The sequence below is a fragment of the Nannobrachium achirus genome, assembly GCF_963921795.1.
Source record: "Nannobrachium achirus genome assembly, chromosome: 15".
Classification (NCBI taxonomy): domain Eukaryota; kingdom Metazoa; phylum Chordata; class Actinopteri; order Myctophiformes; family Myctophidae; genus Nannobrachium; species Nannobrachium achirus.
This window is the reverse complement of record NC_137822.1, coordinates 41,229,817-41,255,604: the sequence shown is the minus strand read 5'-3', so window position 1 is coordinate 41,255,604 and position 25,788 is coordinate 41,229,817. Positions and strand designations below refer to the sequence as shown.

Here is a 25,788-nt window from a genome sequence, read left to right as displayed (position 1 = left end):
CACAAGGTCAAAACAAGACACATTTGCCCTTGATCTACTCCATTCTAAGACAGTTAGAGTTGACATAGATGGTGTAATGCGCTATGCCACTCCACTGCTAAGAGCTCCCAACATACCTGTCTTTAAAGCTCCAAAGGAAGCTGTCTTGCCCCGTCTCTGTGCTACAGAAAGACGTTTGTCCAAAGATCCCAAACTGGCTGATAAATATCAAGAGGAACTGGATAAGCTCTGGCTATGTTAAACAAATTCCCTGTGACCAGGTGGACCAATCACAAGAAACCTGGTATTTTCCACACCACATTGTTGAACACAACAACAAGCACAGAATCGTATTTGACTGTTCCTTTGAATACATGGGCCAAAATCTGAACAAATGTCTCCTGCCTGGCCCCACACTGGGTCCTTCTCTCCTTGGGGTCCTTCTCAGATTCCGTCAACATGCCATTGCCATCTGTGGAGATATTAAAGGTATGTTCCACCAAGTTCGCCTTTTAAATGATGATAAACCATTACTGCGCTTCATATGGAGAGGGATGAAGCTGGACCAGGAACCCACTGTTTTTGAGTGGCAAGTTTTGCCCTTCGGGACAACATGTAGTCCATGCTGTGCCACTTATGCAGTTCAAAAACATGTTCAAGATCATTCTGAGGGTAATGAGGATATCCTTGACTCGGTCCAACATTGTTTTTATGTTGATAACTGCCTCCAAAGTTTCCTTTCCCCTCTTGACGCTAAGGCCCTCATTGACAGAATGAGACCCCTGCTTGCTGATGGTGGGTTTGACATAAGACAATGGGCTAGCAATGACCCCGCTGTAATACAGCATCTCCCACCAGATGCAAAGTCCAAAACCAGTGAACTGTGGCTATCTGAGAATGGAGACGACCCAAAAGAGCTGACTCTAGGCCTCCAATGGAACTGTTCTACTGACATTCTGAGCTACAAGAACAAGTCCATTGTTTACCTTCAGCCTACAATGAGGAACATCTACAAAGTACTGGCAAGCCAATATGATCCTCTAGGCTATCTAACTCCTTTCACATCCCGTGCAAAGATAATAGTGCAGGATCTATGGAAACAAGAAAGAGGATGGGATAACATCATTAAAACGGAGAGCTTGTTGGAAAAATGGCAAGCATGGGAACTGGAACTGCAAAATCTCCCTGACATTAACTTTCCTCGCTGTTATCTACCCCCCTCTATCAATGCAGCCACTTCAGAATCCCACCTGCATGTTTTCTGTGATGCCTCGGAACGCATCTATGGTGCCGTTGCCTACCTTCAGACTACAGACAAATACCACCAAACCCATGTCAGCTTCATCATGGCCAGGTCTCGTATAGCCCCTAAACGCCAGTTATCTGTTCCTCTTTGGAATGGCGTTACGAACGAACGGTAAGGACTATCGAAATATCCCTTGAATAAGTTCATCGCGTGGGTTCATAGATCATGTGTACCAATTTTTGTGACATTTGAAGAAAATGTGGGAAAGGGAGCAAAAAGTGTGTTTTGGAGAAAATTCAAGATGGCGGAAAATCTATCCTGACGCAAATGGGCGGGGCCTATATGGGGAGATCCGTATCGACCCAAGGAATCCAGGGAAAAAAGAATTTTAATTTTCCGACCTACGGTTCAACAGTTACAGGCCAAAACGTGAAGTGGGCCGTTATAGTGCCACCATGGGGCCAAATGACACTATTATTTTTTATTTAATCCTTGAAATCATTTTGAACCTTCTCGCCAAGTCTTGAAGCTGTAGCCCCTATGGTTTGCGAGAGACAAATAATTGAATGTGAGTTTTTGCGATTCCTATTATAAGTCAATGGGGAAAATTAATTCACTATAGAATTAAACTATAGAAGCTTTCTCTTAGAAAAGTAATAGCACACGATTCCCGAGTAAGCCGGTCGATTTGACATATGGCGCGAGTGTGTGGTGCAAAAACTGTGGGCCGTGAAACGTGTCAAAGTTTGTGCAAACCCATGTGTGTGTGTGTGTGTGTGTGTGTGTCCGTCCGTCCGTCTTAAGTATGAGTGATTTGAATAAGTGGCCTTGCCGTTGGCAGGCACACTTAATAACAGTAACAATCAATGTTAATTATTGTCATATTCACTGATGTGGGCTACAGCAACAGATTTCACAACAAATCTGTGTGTCATTGATACTTCTACTGCACTGGTTCTAAACGCGGAGTCCAGGGACTCCCACAGGTTCTTGAAGGGGTTCCCAAATAAATGGACGAGGTGTTCATATGCTAATGGTGATGCGATTTCAGATCAATTGCTCCAGCCACTGAGGAGAAACGCTGTGACTGACTGACTGACTGACTGACTGACAGACAGACAGACAGACAGACAGACAGACAGACAGACAGACAGACAGACAGACAGACAGACAGACAGACAGACAGACAGACAGACAGACAGACAGACAGACAGACAGACAGACAGACAGACAGACAGACAGACAGACAGACAGACAGACAGACTGACTGACTGACTGACTGACTGACTGACTGACTGACTGACTGACTGACTGACTGACTGACTGACTGACTGACTGACTGACTGACTGACTGACTGACTGACTGACTGACTGACTGACTGACTGACTGACTGACTGACTGACTGACTGACTGACTGACTCACTCACTCACTCACTCACTCACTCACTCACTCACTCACTCACTCACTCACTCACTCACTCACTCACTCACTCAGACAGACAGACAGACAGACAGACAGACAGACAGACAGACAGACAGACAGACAGACAGACAGACAGACAGACAGACAGACAGACAGACAGACAGACAGACAGACAGACAGACAGACAGACAGACAGACAGACAGACAGACAGACAGACAGACAGACAGACAGACAGACAGACAGACAGACAGACAGACAGACAGACAGACAGACAGACAGACAGACAGACAGACAGACAGACAGACAGACAGACATTCAGAAAATGATAGTATAGATGGAGGATTTTCAGGCGCAAATGAGTGCCCCAAAGAAAAAGGTTGTCTCAAACGGGACTCAGTGGTCTAAGTATATATGCCTATCAAACTGGGGGATCTTGCAATGGAAAAGGGTTGGACATAACCGATCTGTTCTAGTGTCACTGAACGTCATCACTTACTGTGAGGGAACCGACAGCAGCTCTGACAGATCAGGAAAGCAGCGGTCATCTTGCATGCGTCAGTCAATGAGCCGACCAGAGCTCTCCAGCGCCTCGGCGAGGGCAGCAGCTGAGCTGCTGGGTCCAACGCTGGTCGGCATGACGAAATCCTTGAAATCCAAATTGCTTTGCTTGCTTTACGAAAAGACTAAACATGAAACATCATATCCACTACTTTTGTACCTTAATATTTAGAGAAGAACCCCTCAGCAGCTCTTATGGCCTGTCAGTGTCCATACTGTCTCCGACCACCGAACCTTTCGTCGGAGAGTTCCGACATTCTGACGTGCAGCTTTCTGAACTCTAATTCGGGGTGATGCTTTTCAGAAGATGCAAGTGACGTCATTTTGCAGTTGAACCGGACCTTTCGGACGAAAGGTTTGGTGGTCTGAGACAGTATGGAGGCCTTTAAGTTAAGGCATAAGAGCCGGTACTTAAGACAATCAAAATACAGCCCGGTCTGAATTTAGTAAGCAGTTTTAATTTGACTGACTGATTTAATTACTATCAGGCCCACTATGATAAGATATTGTATACCATCATAGATACAATTTCTTACAAAAAAGAAACTGCGAAAGGAGACCCAATTCATGCTTTAAAACACCAGGCTGGGAAACCCCAGCTGTGCAGTTTCTGTTGTTCATGAGCCTTAAGAAAGCAATTAGTTTGAGAGTGCACATTGTCATCAAATAGTATCTTTAGCACAATGCCCAGAGGAAATAACTTAATTCCTCTTGACTTGGTTTTGTTGCAGTTTTTTATCGTTACTATAAAATCTAAATGCAAAAATAACGTATGTAATATACTGTAGATTAAAATGTTTTTACATAAATGTTCTCTCCAGGGGATCTCTGACACAGAACATTTTCAAATGGGGGTTCTTCACACTAAAACATTTGAGAACTACTGCCCTATGCTACTACCCTCAGCACACTTCCAATGTGTGCAATAATTAATATATATGTATTTATCTGCCTACCTATACAGCTATACCAGACCCTACAGTCCATAGTGTACATTGTATCTGTACTATCTAGTTATTTTTGCTTTATATTGATTGAATTGTTGTAAACAGAGCTATCGAGTTACAACACTCCCATAGACTACCATTGTAAACCTAAAATATTCCTTATATTCAACATTCAGTCATTTATTGCCAAAACCATTTTACAGTTGAATTGGAATTTATTTCAGTGCTCAGAGATAACAACAAGAAAAGGAACAATCTCGTAACTGTGCGAGATTGTGGAGTTTCTGTCCATCAAGTCAATTTAATAGAGTGCACATTGTCATCAAACTTGTCCAAAATGACAGGCTGCAGGTACAGGTGAAACAGATATGATTATAGGGATGTTAGTACAGGTATGTGCTAGGTGAGGCGGCTCACACCTAATGAGGAAAATAATCACCTAGCTGACCGAGGCTAGGGCAAGGCAAAAACATCACTGCTTTTGACATTTGGCTACCCGTTAGAACACTCAAAATAATAAATAAATATCTTCTGAAAGTGTTACACTCCATAGTGTATGGGGCCTAGCCTAGTGTGGCTTTCTACCAGACTAGCCTAACACTGCACGCACACGTTTTCAGCTTGTGTTGTGTCAGGATTTAGACAGAACTCTGATTAAGCAACAGTTGTGTTATGTTCAGTGAGAGACAGTGTATCAAGGGTAAAGCAAATGGCCTCCAAAACCAGAGGCAATGAGGCCAATAAATCAAAACATCATGAAACTGCACAATAATTAACAAACTAAATTGTCCATGGTATAACAGCAATTATTTTACAGTTACATTAACTATAGCCACATGTTGTACCCAAGTTAATTTACCAACACAAAAAAACCTTGATAAGAGCTGAAGAACAACAATTTGAAAATATGTGTGTAAATATATATGTGGACACTGCATGGTCCTAACAACATCAAAACAATCGCAGTTAACATACTTTTATAGTGTAAAGACACACAGCCTTCATCAATCAAACAAGTCAAAACTGTGCGTGCTTGGCAAACCAAAACAAGAACGTAACCCTAGTACTAATGTTACTTTAGTAACAACTGGCCAGTCGCGCCCTGATAGACCTGTTCGCCTGTAGCATCTTAGAGATGGTTTGACGAACTGCAAGCTTGGCCTGTCCAAGACGAGAGAGAGAAGAGGAGAGGAGACAAGAGATGGAGGATTAGGAGAGGGAGAGGTATGGCTGGATAGGTCATAAGTACATTTTTGTTTAGTTTTTCCCACGCTTTGTTTTGATGTCTTGTCTCACTTTCCTAAGTTATTGATTAGCTCCTGCTAATCAATGACATCTATTAAGATTTCATTTGCAACACAATGTTGATACAATATGTAGTGGGGGTCCTGCTTCATCTCCCTCAGCTAATGACTTGACTTGAAAATGTCTTGCCTGCAGTGCCTGCCAGGCAAACAGCCAGTAGCCACAAATCACAATATAAAAATATAAATGATTTCCCAGGATATTTCATCAGGGGCTTTTAAGCCGTGACATCATTTTGTAGTCAGACCTCCAAGCAGATATATTCTCAATATCTGTTCCTCGCTATTTCAACAGATCCGAGACAAAAATAACGACTAAAGTATAATTCTACCAGTTTCCTTTCAACAACAAAGAGAAGAAAAATGTGTAAATAGTAAAAATAGTAAAAAAGATTCACGGGCACTGGGGCCTTTTGGCCCCCAAAAGTTTCCTCTGCCTACAAAATGATGTCAGACTTAACAGCCCCATAGTAACAACAACAACAACAACAATTATAATTACTAGAACGGGCGGCCCAGCATCTAGTCGGCGACCTGGCCAACTCGGGAACGATGTAAATAGGGAATGAATGTCCCGCCCTTTAATGCAAACCCCATTATACCTGTTGTCATAGGGCCCGTTTTGACCATCTGTTTGCCTGTGTCCATTTATGCCCATATATGGAGATATCTGTATCTATCTGTCGGCGTCCATTTTATGTCCATATATGGAGATCACTGCAGATATAGTTCTGGGTCCATTTTATGCCCATATATGGAGATATCTGTCTATCTGCGTCCATTTTATGCCCATATATGGAGATCTCTGTATCTGTCTGTCTGTGTCCCTTTATGCCCGTATATGGAGATCTTTGTGATTCTGCGTCCATTTTATGCCCATATATGCCATATATGGAGATATCTGTTTATCTGCGATCTATATGAGATCTCTGTCGCTTTTTGTTTGTTTCTTCTTTAAGCAGAATACGCAGCCTGCTTAAATCTGCATCATTCAAGTCATCCTCCCAGTCCCACGCTTTGTTGCTTGTCTTATGTTTGTCTTTGTCTCTTTTATTTTCTTTTTCTTTTTTGGAGCAGACCCCATGAATGCCCCACCCTTTAATGCAAACCCCAATATACCTGTTGTCATAGGACCCGTTTTGACCATCTGTTTGCCTTTGTCCCCTTATGCCCATATATGGTCCATTATGGAGATCTCTGCACACACAGTACCGGTTGCGGAAAACTCTGATGTCAGACATCAGCTCCGCATACGGGCATTCATTTTATGCCCATATCTGGAGAACGCGCGCGCCGGTGGGAAGAACGGTTCTCGAGATACACGGATTACATATAATACCGGTACATACACATTCACACAGAGATTTTTTGTTGACTCATGTGGTGTACATGATGTCAGAGCCTTTTATGAAGTGATGTCACAATGAGTCAGCGATTGCGCCGATTTCCTCCGGAACAGCCTGATGTCAACAATCAGTCCCGCATAAGGAGATTCCGAACGTTTGGCGCCGCTTCGGGAAAACCGCGCGTCGGGTCGGGCCGAGGCCCGGCACTGCACTCCGCGCCGCGGCGGGGAACGCGCGTGCCGAATCTGAAGCCGGTGGGACGAACGGTTCTCGAGATACGCGGGTTACATACACGCAGACAGACAGACAGACAGAGATTTGTCGCATTTATAGATAGATAATCTATCTATAAATGCGAGAAGTCTCTGCGTGTGTGTTTGTAATCCGCGTATCTCGAGAACCGTTCGTCCCACCGGCTTCAGATTCGGCACGCGCGCTCCCCGCCGCGGCACGGAGTGCAGTGCCGGGCCTCGACCCGACCCGACGCGCGGTTTTCCCTAACCGGCGCGAAACGTTCGGAATCTCCTTATGCGGGGCTGATTGTTGACATCAGGCTGTTCCGGAGGAAATCGGCGCAAAATCGGTCATTGTGACATCACTGCAGTGCCGGGCGCAAGCGCTGACTCATTGTGACATCACTGCAGTGCCGGGCCTTGCCTCGACCCGACAGATATCTCCGTATATGGGCATAAGACTGAGAACTCCATATATGGGCATATGGGCAGATACAGAGATCTCCATACAGTATATGGGCATATATAGACAGATATCTCCGTATATAGGCATAAAAGGGACACAGACCCTAGACCCGACAGATATCTCCGTATACTGAGAACTCCATATATGGGCATCTTGCCTCGACCCGACAGATATCTCCGTATATGGGCATAAGACTGAGAACTGAAATCGGTGCAAGCGCTGACTCATTGTGAGATTTGTGACATCACCTCATAAAAGGCTCTGACATCACGTACGCCACATGAGTCAACAAAAAATCTCTGTGAGTATGTATGTATGTATGTAATCCGCGTATCTCGAGAACCATTGTCTGACATCAGAGTTTTCCGCAACCGGTACTGTGTGTCCAGAGATCTTCATATATGGGCATAAGTGGACAAAGACAAACAGATGGTCAAAACGGGTCCTATGACAACAGGTATATTGGGGTTTGCATTAAAGGGTGGGGCATTCATGGGGTTTGCATTAAAGGGTGGGGCATTCATTCCCTATTTCAAATTCGGCACGCGCGTTCCCCACCGCAGCAGGTAGTGCAGTGCTCGGCCTCGACCCGACCCGATACACGATTTTCTGTAACCAGCACGAAAGGTTCGGATTCTGATGTCTGACATCAGGATTTTCCGGAACTGACACTGTGTCTGCATAGATCTCCATATATGGGCATAAAATGGATGCAGACAGCTGATACAGATATCTCCATATATGGGCATAAATGGACACAGGCAAACAGATGGTCAAAGATCTCCATATATGGGCATAAAGTGGATGCAGACAGACAGATACAGATATCTCCATATATGGGCATAAATGGACACAGGCAAACAGATGGTCAAAACGGGTCCTATGACAACAGGTATAATGGGGTTTGCATTAAGTTTGTCTCCTCCTCCATCTGTTTGTCTGTGTCCCTTTATTCCCATTATGGAGATCTCTGTATCTGTCTGTGCCTCCGACTGTGTTGCAGACACAGTGCCGGTTCCCCCTTTAATGCAAACCCCATTATACCTATTGTCATAGGACCCGTTTTGACCATCTGTTTGAAAAAGCGACAGAGATCTCATATATGGGCATAAAATGGACGCAGATAAACAGATATCTCCATATATGGCATATATGGGCATACAATGGACGCAGAATCCCAAAGTTCTCCATATACGGGCATAAAAGGGACACAGACAGACAGATACAGAGATCTCCATATATGGGCATAAAATGGACGCAGATAGACAGATATCTCCATATATGGGCATATAATGGACCCAGAACTATAACTGCAGTGATCTCTATATGGACATAAAATGGACGCCGACAGACAGACAGATACAGATATCTCCATATATGGGCATAAATGGACACAGGCAGACAGATGGTCAAAACAGGTCCTATGAAAACAGGTATAATGGGGTTTGCATTAAAGGGCGGGGCATTCATTCCCTATTTACATTGTTCCGAGTTGGCCAGGTCGCCGACTAGACGCTGGGCCGCCCGAAGCTTCTAGTAATTATAATTCATTAAAAATAATGGGACGTTGTTTTTTTCTGGAGCCCTGCAGCAGGCTAGCTGCACTTGAACCATTCCAGCCCAAGGACTTTCAGGTAAAAAAGAAACATGGAAAACACAAAAAAGAAAAAAGAAAAAAAAAAAAAAAACTAGGCAGCCCAGCATGATTACATTAACTTACCTGCGACATATTTCACTGAAATCTTAGCAGTGACAACTTGACGATCGGTCCTCCAGGAAGAGAAAGCCGGTTAATATTGGCAAGCGCAGGTTTCCCTGTTTTTGGAAGAAATCTCCTGTTATTTGACCATGTCTCCTGTTCCAGAATGTCCCCCAAAACAGAAGATTTGTTCAGTTTTTTTTTTTACCCATAATTGACCCATGTGTCAAAGACCCGCTGATATGCAGCCACGGCCATTATACTGTAGTTCCTTGGCTATATGATATGCAAATCACCATGGCTGTATTTGATTGTTCTTTTTGTTGAAAAGTGTGAGATCTAGCTCTCTTTCTTGCCATGCCACCCACATCCAGACACCCACACCCAATTTCTCCTGGATTTGGTGTCAAACTCCCCAAATTCACCATTGACTGCGGGTTGAAGCGCACCAACATCTGCCATAGCTGCTGCTCCTGCTTGTGGCTGTCCGTTTGACGGTACCGACGATAAAAACCCTGGCGGGTTTTGCAGATCGACTTCAAATGGAGGATGATGGTGTCCATGACAGAGCATCTGTTAAGAGAATATATAGACCAGTTAGACAGACACACAGATAGGCCAGTCAATCTTAGCCCCCCAAAAAGGCCCAACCCAAAATAAATTGTGCTTCATGGATGTAGTGTTTGTATTTACCTACTGTACTGTATATATATTTTTGCACTGTTTTTTGTACCGTCATGAAACTGTACCCTTTTCTATGCAAACTTCTAATAAAGTCTGCGATCAATTCAAGGTCAAAACCAAACTTCTGAGGTTTCAACCCATTTAGGCCTGACCTAAGTTTTCTGAAAAACAATATTATTCAAAAATTAGCCTACAAAAACAAATATGTTGCTACATACTGTACATGTACTGTAATACACTAAAATGTGTTCCCTTTTTGGTGTCTTGTGCTGAGGGTCAGACCCAAAATTAAATACCCCTCACCGCTTGGATTTGATTATTTGTGTTGCGTCCTCCGAAATGGGCATCAACAAAGTCCATCAATAGGGTGTACGAATGCCTTGGCATTGTCCCGATTGGCGGGCAGATAAACTCCCCTCTGCGGCGATCATACACGGCAGTGGTTGCAGTCTCATAGGCGTACTCATAGATCCGGATTCTGATAGGAGGCAAATCAGGCAATCCAGCCATCTAAAAAAAATGAAAAAGATAATAGCAACACAACATTGGTTTACAAAGTAGTAACTATTTAGCAAAGATACCAAATCTCTGTGAAAGAGATTACAGACATTTATCGATAGACCAAGAGTAGTTAGTAGTAATTAGACCCCTTTGCATATCGATATACTAGATCATTGCAAATTAAAATGTATTTTTAGATTCAGTCACTATATTGTTACATCCCTATTAGGAACCAAAGGGGTTCTCCCTATGTTCCCCAGTCAACCAAAAAAAGGATCTACTGTATGTTCCCCACCCAAAAGAAAATAGTTCATGTTCCCAAGTCAAATGCAGGAAATGACACCTGGGGCCAGTTGCACCACCAGAGCGTAAGTTCTGCCCTAAGTTAGGGAGTAAAGTCCTTACTAGAGGCTTAGTAACTACTAGTTAGTTTGTAACTAAGTGAGTTACTAACAGGTGTTGCACCACGACTTCTTAAGGCATAACGTAACTAGTAATGCGTAGACTGTTCCTAAAGTAATGTATAGTCGCATAAAATGACGTCATAGCTCCCGAATCCAATAAAAGCTAACTGTTTCTAGTAAGGAAATAAAGCTTGTATCGTCTTTTGTCAACAGAAACCTGACAGAGACCTCCGTCTCTCCACTGGCATGTGCAGTGCAGTACACAAGTCACTGATATGCGCGCACAGGGCGAGCGCATCCCTGCGCAGCGCACTGCCCTGCAAACGGATTGTATCCCCCATTGTGAAGTAACGCAGGGCAACGCATATTTGGAGACACAGGGGAAGAGAGCGCACCGTTAATTCGCTGTTGTGCTGTATATGCAGTGGTTGAAAAGTACTCAAATGAATTAAAAAAGTATCAATCCTGCAATATAGAAATACTCTATTAATAGCAGACACATCGTGAGCTTGTAGATCGGCTATTTTCAAATGGCCGAAATATATAGGGCTTAATGTATGTTTTAAACAGATGGGTTGTTTCATTGTTGAATTAATTAAATAGCCGATATAATGCTGTCTGCCACGTTAGTAGTGAAGTTGCTCTAGGCCTACTCCCATAGAGATAGGTTACTTAGTAAAGAGTAAGACTTTGTGCTGCCCAAGGGGTGGTGTAAATATTTAGTTGTTACTTAGAGATATGTAACATCAGATTTGCAGATTTTCCACCCAGCAAGGAGATTCTGCTCTGCAACATGGTAGGAGCCTCATCTCAGAGCTGCAGAGCAGTTGAGTGAGAGGTTCCCAAAGGAGCTAGGAAACATAGAACCTTTTTTGAGGGGGTAAATGGGGAACATAGAACCTGGGGAACATAGCTATGGTCCCCAGAGGCCATCTCATAGGTCAAAAAGGTCACCTTTTGTATTACCACTACATTTCATCGGAATTAAAGGAGTAGCCCCCCCCCCCCCCCCCCCCCATTGATTAATCACCCCATGGAGAAAGGAGTTCAATGATATTTTTTAGTTTTTTGTTGCATTCCTAAGAAAATAATTTGATTACAATAAATGTACCCCATTGATTCCAGATGGGGGTCCGTAATCAATGGGTCAAATAGTTGTAATACATGATAATAGATTCTATTGTGTTATAACCACTATTATAATCTATTATAGTGTATTTTAATTATCATAGTAATACATTAATACTTTATAATGTATTACCGTAAATTCTCTTATAGGAACCCGGGCTATTATTTGTCTCAAGAGTAGCGGGCACCAGGCTCTTGTTGGAAGCAGGACAGTATAAGAGACAAGGCTTTTATTCCTATTTCTCAAAAATATCAGAATGATTCAGATCAGATTTTTTTATTAGATACCGTATTTTTGGAAAAAAATATAAATATTATATATTATATATTAGGTTATTTATAAAGAAAAGCGTTTTTATTGGAAAATCATCATAGAAAGGCTCATACAGAGATAACATTCTGCTGTATTGTATTGCATTAACCAATTCATACTGAAAATCAGCTCCTCATAATGTGTATCAGAATAGAATACAGTCCACACAGCATACTGCTGGGGAATAAAAAACACTACATTTCCCATCAAGCTCAGCGGCTCGTTTCGTCATTCAGATGCGACTCTCCCTGGTAAACAGGAACCACAGGATACTAGCATGGATACTAGTATAGCCGCATTAGCTTCATTGAGCTTCATTTACTGTTTGGATTAAACTTCCACGCTAAAGATCTCATGTGCGGCCGTCATCCACGCCGATGTTCGCGAGGACTACGCACACGCACGCGCCCCGGTAAGTTGCCAAAGTCATCCGTCTTTGCCAAACGGAACGTGAAATGAGCGGCGTCCAAATATCGCTGCGCAGTTTGTAGACAGTGTACGGTAAATCACCGTAACAGCTGGCTTGGGATGTGAGTGACAGTCAGACAGAGTGGAGAAAGGTACTCCTGAATGATACGTAACGTAAAAAAAAGAGGAAAAAGGAGGCTCTTATTGGAGCGTCGGCTCTTAATTACTTAATTCAATTGCGCACCCGGAAATTAAAGCAGGTCCGGTTCTTTATTAAATATAGGATATTATTAGAGCATTTACGGTATAATCACAGTTATAATCCATTACAGTGCATTATAATTAGGATAGTTGTAATACAAATTTATATTGTATTATAATCACAGTTAAAAGGGTCAATTTGTTTCTTACCAATAGGGGTACTTTTTTGTAATGGAAAATGTAGATATCTTTATGTGGTGCGGTGTGGTGTGGTGTGGTGTGGTGTGGTGCTAAAACTGCAGTAGAAAAGGGGCTTATAGAAGCCTAGAAGCCTTTTTTAAGTGGGGAACATAGAACCTGGGGAACACAGGTACGGTCCTATTGGTTCCATTGGTAGCCTGCACGTCTCAGAGTTAAATTAACATTGCTTTTACAATATAAATTGACTTTTAAAGGACCGTACCCATGTTCCCCAGCAGAGTTGGGGTCCGTTACTCAAAAAAGTAGTGCACTACATATTACATATTAATTTTGAAAAAAGTAGTGCCTTACACTACTTTATTACTCCCTGGAGAAAGTAACTAGTTACACTACTCGTTACACTACTTTTACGTTACTCCATAAAAAAAGCCTGACATGCATTGCCAACATATATTAGATGTATTAAATATTTATTTACAATACAGTTATGCTGACTCACCAGTGAGTCCCAGGGCTCACTGGTGGTCATTTGAATGAGTCGGGTAATAATAATAATAATAATAATAATAAGAAGAAGAAGAAGAAGAAGAAGAAGAAGAAGAAGAAGAAGAAGAAGAAGAAAATGATAATAATGTAATTATTTCTGAGCCCCTGTGGCCTTGTTGTAATTTAGCACTCCCATTGTGCAGCTAAAACAGCTCACATACATTCATGAGTTGTTTATTCATTTATTTATGGACATACAAGGTTTCCACCTGACATTATATAGCCACTATATGGTTCTGTATCCACATGTCTGGCAGATTTCATTCCATTTGGCTCCTATTAATTTTACAGGCCAGGGGTGGGCAACCTAACCTGGCGGAGACTCCCCCCCCCCCCACCACATCACAAGCAGCACAGTCAGCTCAGCAGGTGAAAATGATGAGCTACCCTGAGGAGATGCTCCGTGTGCAGCAGAAGCACTCAAACAATGTCAAACTGATTCTAGCTGCTACTGTTTGATTGGCACAGTGTGTATTATTACAGTAACAACAACCCAACTCTGTTCCCCAGGTTCTATATTCCCCATTTACCCCCACAAAAAAGGTTCGGGCGGGAAGTGTGGAACACACCGGACGGTAACCAGATAAGAGTAGTGGAAAGTAACTTTACATGAGTATTTCCAGTTTTCAGTACTTAGTTTTACTTCGACTACATGAATGTGACAATAATACTAGGCTAGTTACTTTGCACTCAGATGTACAAAACTTTATCCGTATAACGTTGTAGGCTAACGCGGAGCAGCCATTTTGCGTTAGCTTAATCACTAATTTCACACTGCAACTAAACCTTAATACTCGATGTATTCCTAACATTTAGGCTATTAAACGTACACAACTGACGAACTAACTGGCTGCATGTTAAAAAGAAATAAACCGTCAAATTCCTTACCGTAAATCAACTTCGTTTACACTTGAGATGTGAGAAATGTATGCGTGACGAGTTGAGTGAGTTGCAGTCTGCAGGAGGATAGAAGCCAGTTGAGTTTAAAAAGTTCTACACTAGCGTAACTGGGCATAACCACGCCCCGCATTCATTTTTGAAGCTTGTGACTGGCTGAAGTCAAGTACAGAATGAAATGTCAAGTTTATTAAGTATTGACGGTTCAAGTGGTTAAATGATCTGAAAACAAATTGACATGAATCCGAAATACACTGATGATGTGTTATCAAATGATGAAATTATATGGAATCCATAAACGGGTTGTGGGGGTCCCTGCCTGGCCTGCTTCATCTCTCTCTCAACTAGGATCCTTGGCCTGAAAACGTTGAAGACGGTGAAGACCCCTGGTGTCCTGTTCTCCTTCATACGACATTTGGCAATGGCCATTACAAGTCATTGTCTTTGTCACCACCAGCTAACGGCCCACATCATGACAGATGTTGTATTTATGTCCAGAGAAACCCAAGACAATTGGTCACTGGATAGAGGAGACAGGCCAAACGGATGAGATGAAGCACACTTACTGACTCCAGGTAACTTTGGCATGATGGTGTCAGGAATATCAAGGCTCAGGTTGTACTTGTACAGGACAGGTTTGATTGATTGATTGATTGATTGATTGAAGACTTTATTAGAAGTTTGCATAGGAAAAGGCACAGTTTCATGACGGTACAGTTCACACTGGTACAAGGTCTACTAAAAGGAGATCCATGAAAAGACTAAGCTTATTTCCACAGGAAACCATTTAAGTATCTCATATAACATTGAATGACAGACGAATAGAACACAGTACTATGCAGTAGATATGTAAAGAAAAGAAAAATGAGAGAACTAAAAAAAGAGTCTAAAACAGTAAGTAAGTAAGTATATACAAAAGGTAGGCTACATAAGAGTAAAACTTGTTGTTATTGTTGTTTGGCATCCTTCAGACCATGCAGGAATATAATTATGCACTAACCACCCTAAACAAGTTCAATGTCAGACCATCTAATTCATCAGAGTTCAAGCTCAGTTCTATTTGAAATAAAACATGCTTAAGTAAGTGGAGGTGGTAGTGAATGAAAAGGAACAGACCGAAGCAACATTTTGAACAAGATATGCCAGGACACACACACACACACACACACACACACACACACACACACACACACACACACACACACACACACACACACACACACACACACACACACACACACACACACACACACACACACACACACACACACACACACACAGCTGTAGCCCCCAAGCCCTAACCTGGCTCACACAAATCTACACCAGGATCACACAGACAAACTTTATCCCAAAGGAATGGCAGACAGCAAAGGTTATTTCCATACCAAAACCTGACAAAGACCACAAACTACCAGCAAGCTGCCACCCAATTCTCCCTATCTTCAGTGTTCCCTTTAGTGTGAGCACTTCATATAGGCTACTCTCAGTCTCCAATCTTAAACTAAACAAAAACATCTGCTGATCTACAATGATTGTATCTAATACATTGAAGACATGTCTTGTATGGAATCACTATATGACTGATTCTGAAATCAGTCATAGATAGTGACAACACTTTAATCCATGAGATTAAAGTTGCATATCACAAGGCCAGTCAGTATGGATGCAATTATATAGCCTTTGAAGAAGAATAACGGTGACATCTTCTGGCCACTCCGAGAATCAAGAACAGACACCTGACATCTATTCTATACAATACAATAAATATGCAGATGTAACTTAAATTGAGTCATTTTATTAAAAAAGAGGGGGAAAAAAAGAAAAGACCATTGACATTCCAGTGTTTTTGTTTTCCAATGTTCTAACAAACCAGAAAGATGAGCTCACATAAGAGACTGACTGTCAAACACCTTCTTCTGTCAGATCACATGTTCCAGTGGTGGTTCCATCCAACAGGTTGGGCTGGCGTTAGTCTTCCCAATGTGTTATCACATTGAGGTCGCCTGCAAAAGTTGTTAATACAGCACCACAATCATTTTAACCACTTAACTCGAGAGTTAACTTGAGTACGAATAAAAACCTCAAACTAGTCATTTTTAATCTGTTAAATTGTTAATGCACTCCCCCCTCATTTTGTTCAATTGCCTGTTTTAATGTTATCTGCTCTCCTTTGTCTGCTGAATATTGCTTGTATGGACTGTTCCACAAACTGTTGGAGATATACTGTTTTTCCACTTTCCATAAGTATTATGTCTTATAATTCCTAATATTTACAAATCTAATTCAACAAAATGAGGGGTTAGTGCATTAAGAATTTAACAAATTAAAAACCTTAGTTTGTAGTTTACAGTCTGGTAAATCAAAGAAATATATATCTATATTCAAAATGTTAAAATATGGACTTGGACTGTTTTTCAATTTACAAGAAGTCTAGACAATTAGAGAATGTAGAAGAATTGTTATTTTGATCAATGTTGGCACCCATCGATACAGCATGGAATTGTGGACAAGGATCTTATTAATCAGACAACAAAATATTCTAGGTTGTGGGTCTGAGGCTAAACTTCATCAAATGGTGGTCCGTGGCTCAAAAGCTGAATAAATAATGGACCTTAGTTAGGATTATAGTAAATCTACCCCCATTGATTCCGGATGGGCACCTGAATGCATGGTCCTGGATGGGGACCCGGATGCATGGCACTGGAGGGGAAAACCATCAGGGTAAATTTTACTATAATCAATTTTTTTGTCTTAGGAATGTGACAAAAAACTAAAAATATTATTGAACTCAAGTCATGTTGGGGGTGAACTACTCCTTTAAGGTTGAAAACCACAAGTGTAGAGGGGTCTGCTGCAGTCAGTCTGTGGTGGTTTGTGTTTGTGTGGTGTGTGTGTGTGTGTGTGTGTGGGGGGGGGGGGGGGGGGGGTCCCAGACAAACCCAATACAACGGAGCCCTAAACTAGTGGTGTTGATCTCCAGCTGTAGAGGGTATGTGTGTGACACCATCATCAGGGGCGTCACAAGGGGGAGGAAAGTGGGACTGAGTTACCGGGGCCCAAGGTGGAAGGGCCCTAGTAACTTCAGCTATTGAAAAATAGCAGATATACAAGCTCAAATCTTTGAATATATGTATTTTTTTAAGCGGACATTTGTACTAAAATTTTGCTTATGGGGGGGGGGGGGTCCCTGGAACAAAATATTTTGAGATGGGGGGGGGGGGGGTCCTTCACATGAAAAAGTTTGAGCATCACTGACATGGAAACATAGGTTTCTTGGCACACATTTTCAAAATGTTTCAAAAATAGCAGATCTACAAGCTCGCAGCACTCGGTGCCGCTCTGTGAGCTTGTATATCTGCTATTTTTCAATAGTTAACATTCATGGGGGGCCCGCAGTGAATCCTTGTACCCAGGGCCCAGAATTTGGTGTGGCGCCCCTGATCATCATCATACCTGAAGTAATGCAGGAACTCCTACTGAGTGGCAAAAAACTACTTTCTGGCCTTGACAGCCCATTCATCCAAACAGAAAAGTCCTATCCTATTAACTTTCACCTAAATTTAGTTTTTTAAGTTTAAATGCTTTGACAAAAGTGGAAGGTTTTGGTAAACAATTTGTAGGCAAACTGAGGATGGAACAGACACTGGGAAAAGATCCTAACTGGTTTGAGTAGCCTTTTATAGTCTGTCGGGGATTACCAGTAATGAGAGAGAGAGAAAACAACTAAACAAATAAAGACCAAAAACAACCAAGACACATTAACCAAAGATTGATCTGAAAACTACCACAGCGGTTTCCAAAAGAACCTATTTATTGTTCAGCGAGCCATTATGTTCTCACACCTCAACATTATTATTATATTTACAATTAGGTCCAAAGTTTCAATGTCATTTTGTGATAACGAATCTCTCTCTAGATTCGAGCGTCTGATTGACAAGAAAAAAAGACCCACCCACCCATCCATCCTTGCATTAAATACGTTTTCGGAGCAACTGCTCCATTTCTGTCTGGACAGTCAAAATAAAGAGAAAATCTGCTAATTTTAATTAAACATGCCTAATTTATGCTGTGTCGTACAATGGCGTTGGGTTCTGAACAAGAACCCAATACGAGAGAGGGCGTATTTTCAAACAAATTAGGGTGGTTAATAGTACTTATTCCCACCCCCCCCTTTCCAAAATGGCATAATAGACTCACAGATCCACTATTTTCACAGTTTCTTTGGAAAGGAAAAGAGAACATTCATCTATAATGACATGACCAGGTTGAAAGTGGTTCATGAATGAATGTATGGTTTTATATCAGATGCCGTCTAGATCAGTGGATCTCAACCTTTTCAGGCTGCGACCCCCTAAAATAATCATGTTTGAACTGGGGGCCCCCAAAATAATCATTATTCGACAGAACTGGGGGCCCCCACCCTAACAAGCATTTGACATTGTAGGAGTTGAGGCATTCCATAATAAGTGAAAATAGCCGATCTACAAGCTCACGCCGGTCACAGCTAGATCGTCCATTTTCACCATGTTTGACCATTTTTTAATTACTTTTGATGCAGTAATAAGTATTTTCTTTTAGGTCTTAAAAGTCCTTACATGGTCACTTCACCGTCATCCCCCCCAAATCACCAACCACTGGTCTAGATGGACGGGCCATGAACTCAAAAGTGTTGATCTGAAATCAGATTAATCTGCTAAAGAAACGTTAATACTGCATTACAATCATTTTAACCACTTAACACAGTACGTGTTATGATTTGGCCGTTCAGAAAAAGCAGACATACTGTACAAGTGCATAGTGCAGCACATGTAGATCTGCCATCTGGCAAAAATATTAAACATTTTCGTGAAAATCTTTGAAAACAAATATATCTTTATATTTTTAACTAAAATCTTTGCTTCTGGGGGGTCTCAGGAACAATATTTCTGAGGTGGGGGGGTCTGCTACCAAATACACATCGTCCCTGACATGAAAATGTTTGAGAATCACTTGATTTTAGAAATTAATTTGAGGTTATGTTAAAGGACAACTTTATTTTTTTACAACAACGGTTCGTATTTTAGATTGCAATTAAATAGTATAAAAGATGAGTGTTAAATTGATTTAATTTACTTCTTACTATTGTTTTAGAGATTCTTATTTCAGTGGTGGGGGCATGCGTACAAGTGACTAAATATGTCATTTTACACAGAATAAGCCCATTCCCAAGATACAACGCAACATTTCATGGTTGGATGTGACTTATGGGGGCTTGAAGTGTTACTGTAAATAGTAATAAAGAAACTGCTGGCTTATTGTGTCTAAAAAGACATATTTAGCCACTTGCACATGCCCCCATGCATACGCATGCCCCACATTTTAGCACGGTAAACGCGATAAAACAATAGAACGAAGCAAATGAAAACATTTTAACACTCACTTTTTCTTTTCTCTAATTACAATCTAAAATATGAAACCTTGTTGTAAAAAAACAAAGTTATCCTTTAACAATAGGGGGGGACTAATGGCCTGTCCATACTCTCTCTGAAACCAAACTATTTGTCGGAAAGATCCGGTTCAACTACAAAATGACGTCACTCTGCACTTCTGAAAAGCATTACCCCGAATTAAGAGTGCGGAAAGCTGCAGGTTGGAAAGTCACAACTCTCCAACGAAAAGTTCAGTTTCGGAGAGAGTAACGACAGGCCTCAACTGAAAATAACTCAAAATACAAGCTCAGAAAGCCTGGCATCGTACGACCAAGTATAAATCAGGCTTTATTCACTTCTAAAAAATAAAATTATATGCATTTTAGTTTTGAGGTTTATGATGGCTGGCATTCTCATGTAGAACAGGGAAATGTGTTGTGAGAACATGCATTTTCTTTTTCTTTTTTTTTTACATTCCGTCTGTTTGAATATCGATAAGTAAGGGGATTTTATAAGATATTTGACCAATCTGCGAAGTAAATCGTTACCAATGCATTACTTCACCAATGTGCCATTCATTTACTATACAGGAAAAAAATATCACGAACCACTGGTCTAGATGGACGGGCGATGAACTCAAAGTGTTGATCTGAAAAAATAATTTGTTTTGCACAAAAAACATTCCTTGGGCTAAAAACGGACCCACAAAACGACGGTTTAGTGATTAATCATCACTTTTCACCGTTTTGTAGGGCCATTTGTAGCCCACAGAAAGTTTTTTTGTGCAAAACAAATGCTTGCAATGGATTCAGCATCATGAAAAACCCCTAGTTTGACCCCTCACATGCTACTTAAAGCATATTTATTTTTTGTATTTTTTTCCTGTATGGTAAAGTTTGAGACACAAACACGAATAATTTTTTTATGGAGGTTTCGCCCGGGAGTTGAATTTCAACCTCTTAGTACATATTATTACACACCTTTAGAAACACATTGGAGAAGAAATTTATTGGTAACGATTTACTTATGTTCCCCTTACTAGATGCAGTTTGCGTCGCTCACGTCCAGAGGAGCACTACTGGTTTCATAAGGAATTTCTCATGACGACAATTATTATTAAATACTCATGTAGATCACTGGTTCTCAACCTTTTCAGGCTGCGACCCTCAAAATAATCATATTTTAACTGGGGACCCCCCTACCCTGACATGCACTAAGAGTTGAGGCATTACATTATGCATAACACAGTTCTATTGTTAAAATAGCAGATCTACATTCTCTACAACGCCTCACAAATCTTTCACAATTTCTGCTTTTAATATTTGACAATTTGGCCAATGTTTAATTTGTCATTTTAGAGGTATTAAAAAGTCCTAAAATGTCACTTTAGAAATGTGCATAAACCCTCTACACACTTGAACTTTATGTTGGTTTGTTTACTGTTGAGTGAGAAAACCATGTTACACATTAAGTTAATCATCTGGGGACCCCTCAAAATAATTTGGGGACCTGACCCACAGGTTGAGAACCACCGACGTAGACGAGGCCCAAGTTGTTTTTGCTGTGCACTTTTCAGCCGTTTGGACAAAACACAAGGAAAAGAAGAAACCATGGCAAACGTAGATTGTTCATACCTGCAGTGTCAGGTATCAGAGACAGGGTGCATCTTTATAACTGGACTGGATTCAGAAACAACTGGACTGGATTCAGAAACAGATCTGTGTGAACATTCTCTACAAGGGCTGGATTAATAACAGGTTCAGTCCCACGTCCATTTAAAAATCCATGCCCCGTTTTCTGTGTGCTGAAAGAATGCAAGTAATGATGACCATGATCGATTTCACAACAGGCAGGTTTTAAAATCCCAGCTAGCACGGTCAGGACCTGGACCAATCAGTGACGTCTGGGTTGGGGCCAGATCACAGCCCATATGGTGATGATCTTGACGTGATCTTGACGTCATTACCAGGACGTCATATATATGGACCTTTTTAGTTTGACAGGATAATTGTTATTGTTTGTCATGTTATTTGAAATATGAGTATATAAGGTTATATTCTGGGACATATCTAACTAGAATATCACCTGATTCCAACCAACATAAATCCTGTCAAACAAAAAAGTCCATATGACGTCCTGGTAATGACGTCAAGATCATCCCCATATTAGTCCAGTAAAAATAAGGCTGAGGTTGGACAAAATGTATTATTTCGTTTTTCAACTGATTCTGACAGGAAATTAGGTCTCCTAGCCAGGATAAAAAAAAAATACCATGATCTGCTGCTCACTGCAAATACCCACAGTGGCCAAATCAAGTTGGGCTCCCATCGACTTTCTATACAGGAGGAAAATACCCATAAGAAAATTTGCTTTAAGTAGATTGTGAGGTATCTAACTAGGGGTTTGTCGTGATGCTGAATCCATTGCAAGCATTTGTTTTGCACAAAAAAACATTCATTGGCCCCATAAAACGCCCACAAAACTGTGGAAAAGTGACGACTCATCACTTTTCATCACTAAACGAACATTTTCTGGGGCCATTGTTAGCCCAAGGAATGTTTTTTGTGCAAAACAAATGCTTGCAATGGATTCAGCATCATGTCAAACCCCTAGTCAGACCCCTCACATCCTACTAGCAGATCTTTCTGGGTATTTTCCTCCTGTATAGAAAGTCGATGGGAGCCCAACTTGATTTGGCCACTGTGGGTATTTGCAGTGAGCAGATTATGGTAGATTTTTTATCCTGGCTAGTAGATCTAATTTCCTGTCAGAATCAGTTGAGAAACTAAATAATAACATTTTGTCCAACCTGAGTGTATTTTTTCCCTAGATTTACTAGACTATATGGGCTGTGACCTGACCTCAATCGAGACATCACCGATTGGTCTCAGGTCCTGACCGTGCTTGCTGGGATAAGAACCAAGACAAGGAAATTCAACTCTTGATTCCTTTCAGGATTTGGATGCAAATGTCTGCAGGTTCAACCACTTATGCCAACCCCATGTATACTTCATAGTAGAGGAATAGCAAAAATGGCCGTTCTACAAGCTCTCAACGCGTCACATCGCGATCCACAATTAGCCTTGTAGATCTGCTATTTTCACTATTATTTGGGGGAAAACCTTGGCCTTTAATTAAATGACATGGCTCAAAACTAGAGTCACCAGGTTGGGAAGAAGTGGTGAACTTATCCCATGACTGCTTCTTGTATCATAATACTGCTGCGACTACAGAGGTGGCTCCACTCGTTCACAAAAAAGAAAATAAAAAGAAAAGAAAGAAAGAAAGCACACAGCATGAACAAAAGCTGAAAATAATAAGCTAAAAAATAAAAACAAAGAGACCCAACAATTTATTCAGGGGGAAGTCCAGTCCAAACGCTTTCTTTCTACAGTTTTCCCCCACCCGTTGTCAAGCTTGTCCGTGTTTTCCGTAGAATGCGTCGGCGTTGACGTCTGCACTGCTCTGTACAAATGTTGGTACGGCAGTCAGCAGTGCCATCAAACCAAACCAAGAGAATCCTCCTTTATTGTCCAAACGGTAACACTTCCAAGTGTCTTGTGGCGTCTCTGTGTCTGCTCACAGAGACGACGACTCCATTGTTCTGGGACAGTGGAAGGTGTAAACATATAACCATTAACAAAAAAGGGAATAGTGGTTTATTGTTCTGTGTTTACTGTACTTCTCATTCAGTTAAATGTGTCTTGGCAGCTGGTGTTCTTTAGTCTTTGCAGGAGTAGCCTAAAATTGCTTATTCGTCTTCCTAGATATTTATTTTTGTTTTAAATTCTACTCTTAAAGCACATATTTATTATTTTCCTCATTTTCACTTATAATTACTATATAAATTAATTCATGAGTGACTGACAAAAAGGTTCTGTGCTGAGACTGGGTTACACGTTTCAAGTTGTGTGTTCGACAGCATGAAAAGGAGAAACAAAAAAACTAAAACAAAAAACTAAACCAGAATGAAATCTAGACTAGAGAGAAAGAATACAGCCTGGTTTATCCTACCTGGTTACATGTCCCGGTGTCCCACACCCCCCATAACAGCCGATCTACAAGCTTCGCAGCGTGACGCGCTGTGACGCGGCGTGAGCTTGTAGATTGTCTGTAGATTTTAGTGCGCGGCACCGGGCACGCAAAAACACAAAGTACATAATCAGGAATTAGAAATCCAGAATGAAATCTAGACTGAGAATGTGACGGTAGAAAAACAAAGGAGTGTAGAAGAAAGTGGGTGAAAAAGGGGGGTAACCGACGGGGTGTAATAATAATAATACGGGAGAATCGGGGGGAGAACGTTATGTTTTTTGTAGGTTTGTTGGTGGGATGGACAGACGGTGGTGTGCGGGGGCACCGGTAGGGTGGTTGTGGTGGTGGTGGTGGTGGTGGTGGTGGTGGTGGTGGTGGTGGTGGTGGGGGTGCAATGACTAAATTCTGGGTTATTTTGATGGGTCATTCAGATCTTGAGGTTCTTTATAGTCTCCGCTCTCTTCTTGAGCAGATCTCCGACCTCCTGCAGCGAGCGCAGGTAGCTGCTGTGCACCTTGTCCATAGCAGACCTGGCAAACGACATCTCCTGGAAGACAAGAGACAAGTAGCTAGTGAGTAGGGTGGAAAAAAATATAAAATGTGACTACTACAGTGGTTTTCAACCTTATCAGGACGCGACCCGCAGAAAGAATCAGATTTGAACTAGGGAGCCTCAGAAAATAATCAGATTTTAACCGGGGAGCCTCAGCATGACAAGCACTTGGAATTGAGGTATTACATTTAATCCCACAGATAAATATTGTTTGTAAAGTATAGTTATTGATTCCTTTTGAGACACCATTGAAGGACAAGTGGACAAATGGACAACTGTACCTACTGTACCTACCTCTGAGTCCCCGTCCAGGGTGAGACTGGCCAGTTGGACAGCGGTCACAGTGATCTCCTGTCCCTTTAAGTGCTCCACAGCCTGGGTAAGTAACTCCTGCAGGCTCCCCGTCAGCTCCTGGTGGCCACACATCACCGCTGGCTGCATGGAGACCATGGAGAGAAACACTAGTTAACACACATCACCGCTGAGAGAAACACTAGTTAACACACATCACCACTGGCTGTATGGAGACCATGGAGAGAAACACTAGTTAACACACATCACCGCTGAGAGAAACACTAGTTAACACACATCACCGCTGAGAGAAACACTAGTTAACACACACATCACCGCTGGCTGCATGGATGGATGGGAGAGAAACACTAGTTAACACACATCACCGCTGGCTGTATGGAGACCATGGAGAGAAACACTAGTTAACACACATCACCACTGGCTGCATGGAGACCATGGAGAGAAACACTAGTTAACACACATCACCGCTGAGAGAAACACTAGTTAACACACATCACCACTGGTTGCATGGAGACCATGGGAGAGAAACACTTAACACACTGCTCTGTTTGGACCAAGGGGCAAGTTTTGTTCGCATGGGAAAAGAAAAAAGTCTTGCTGACTTCTATGGAATCCAAATGAGTGAAATCAGTGGTTGTACCTACTAGCTACTGTACCAGAGAACGTTAAGACCCATGAGAACAGCTACGGTACCAGAGAATGTTAAGACCCATGAGAACAGCTACTGTACCAGAGAACGTTAAAACCCATGAGAACAGCTACTGTACCAGAGAACGTTAAGACCCATGAGAGCAGCTACTGTACCAGAGAACGTTAAGACCCATGAGAACAGCTACTGTACCAGAGAACGTTAAGACCCATGAGAACAGCTACGGTACCAGAGAACGTTAAGACCCATGAGAACAGCTACTGTACCAGAGAACGTTAAGACCCATGAGAGCAGCTACTGTACCAGAGAACGTTAAGACCCATGAGAACAGCTACGGTACCAGAG

At 41.7% G+C, this 25,788-nt stretch overlaps 1 protein-coding gene across 5 annotated transcripts in view; it reads right to left on the bottom strand.

Moving 5' to 3' along the window:
* Positions 1 to 21,027: 21,027 nt before the first annotated feature.
* The window catches only part of naa25 (N-alpha-acetyltransferase 25, NatB auxiliary subunit), a 51,572-nt gene continuing 46,811 nt past the window's right edge, over positions 21,028 to 25,788 (bottom strand). For 3 of the 5 annotated variants that reach the window (XM_080743060.1, XM_080743061.1, XM_080743064.1), the window contains 2 exons: positions 24,773 to 24,917; positions 21,028 to 24,476 (listed from right to left, as the gene is read on the bottom strand). In XM_080743060.1, the coding sequence (XP_080599186.1) occupies positions 24,340 to 24,476; positions 24,773 to 24,917 (282 nt within the window). In that variant the 3' untranslated portion in view covers positions 21,028 to 24,339. The remainder of the gene's footprint in view (positions 24,477 to 24,772; positions 24,918 to 25,788) is intronic. The other 2 variants (XM_080743062.1, XM_080743063.1) reach the window with 1 other exon arrangement.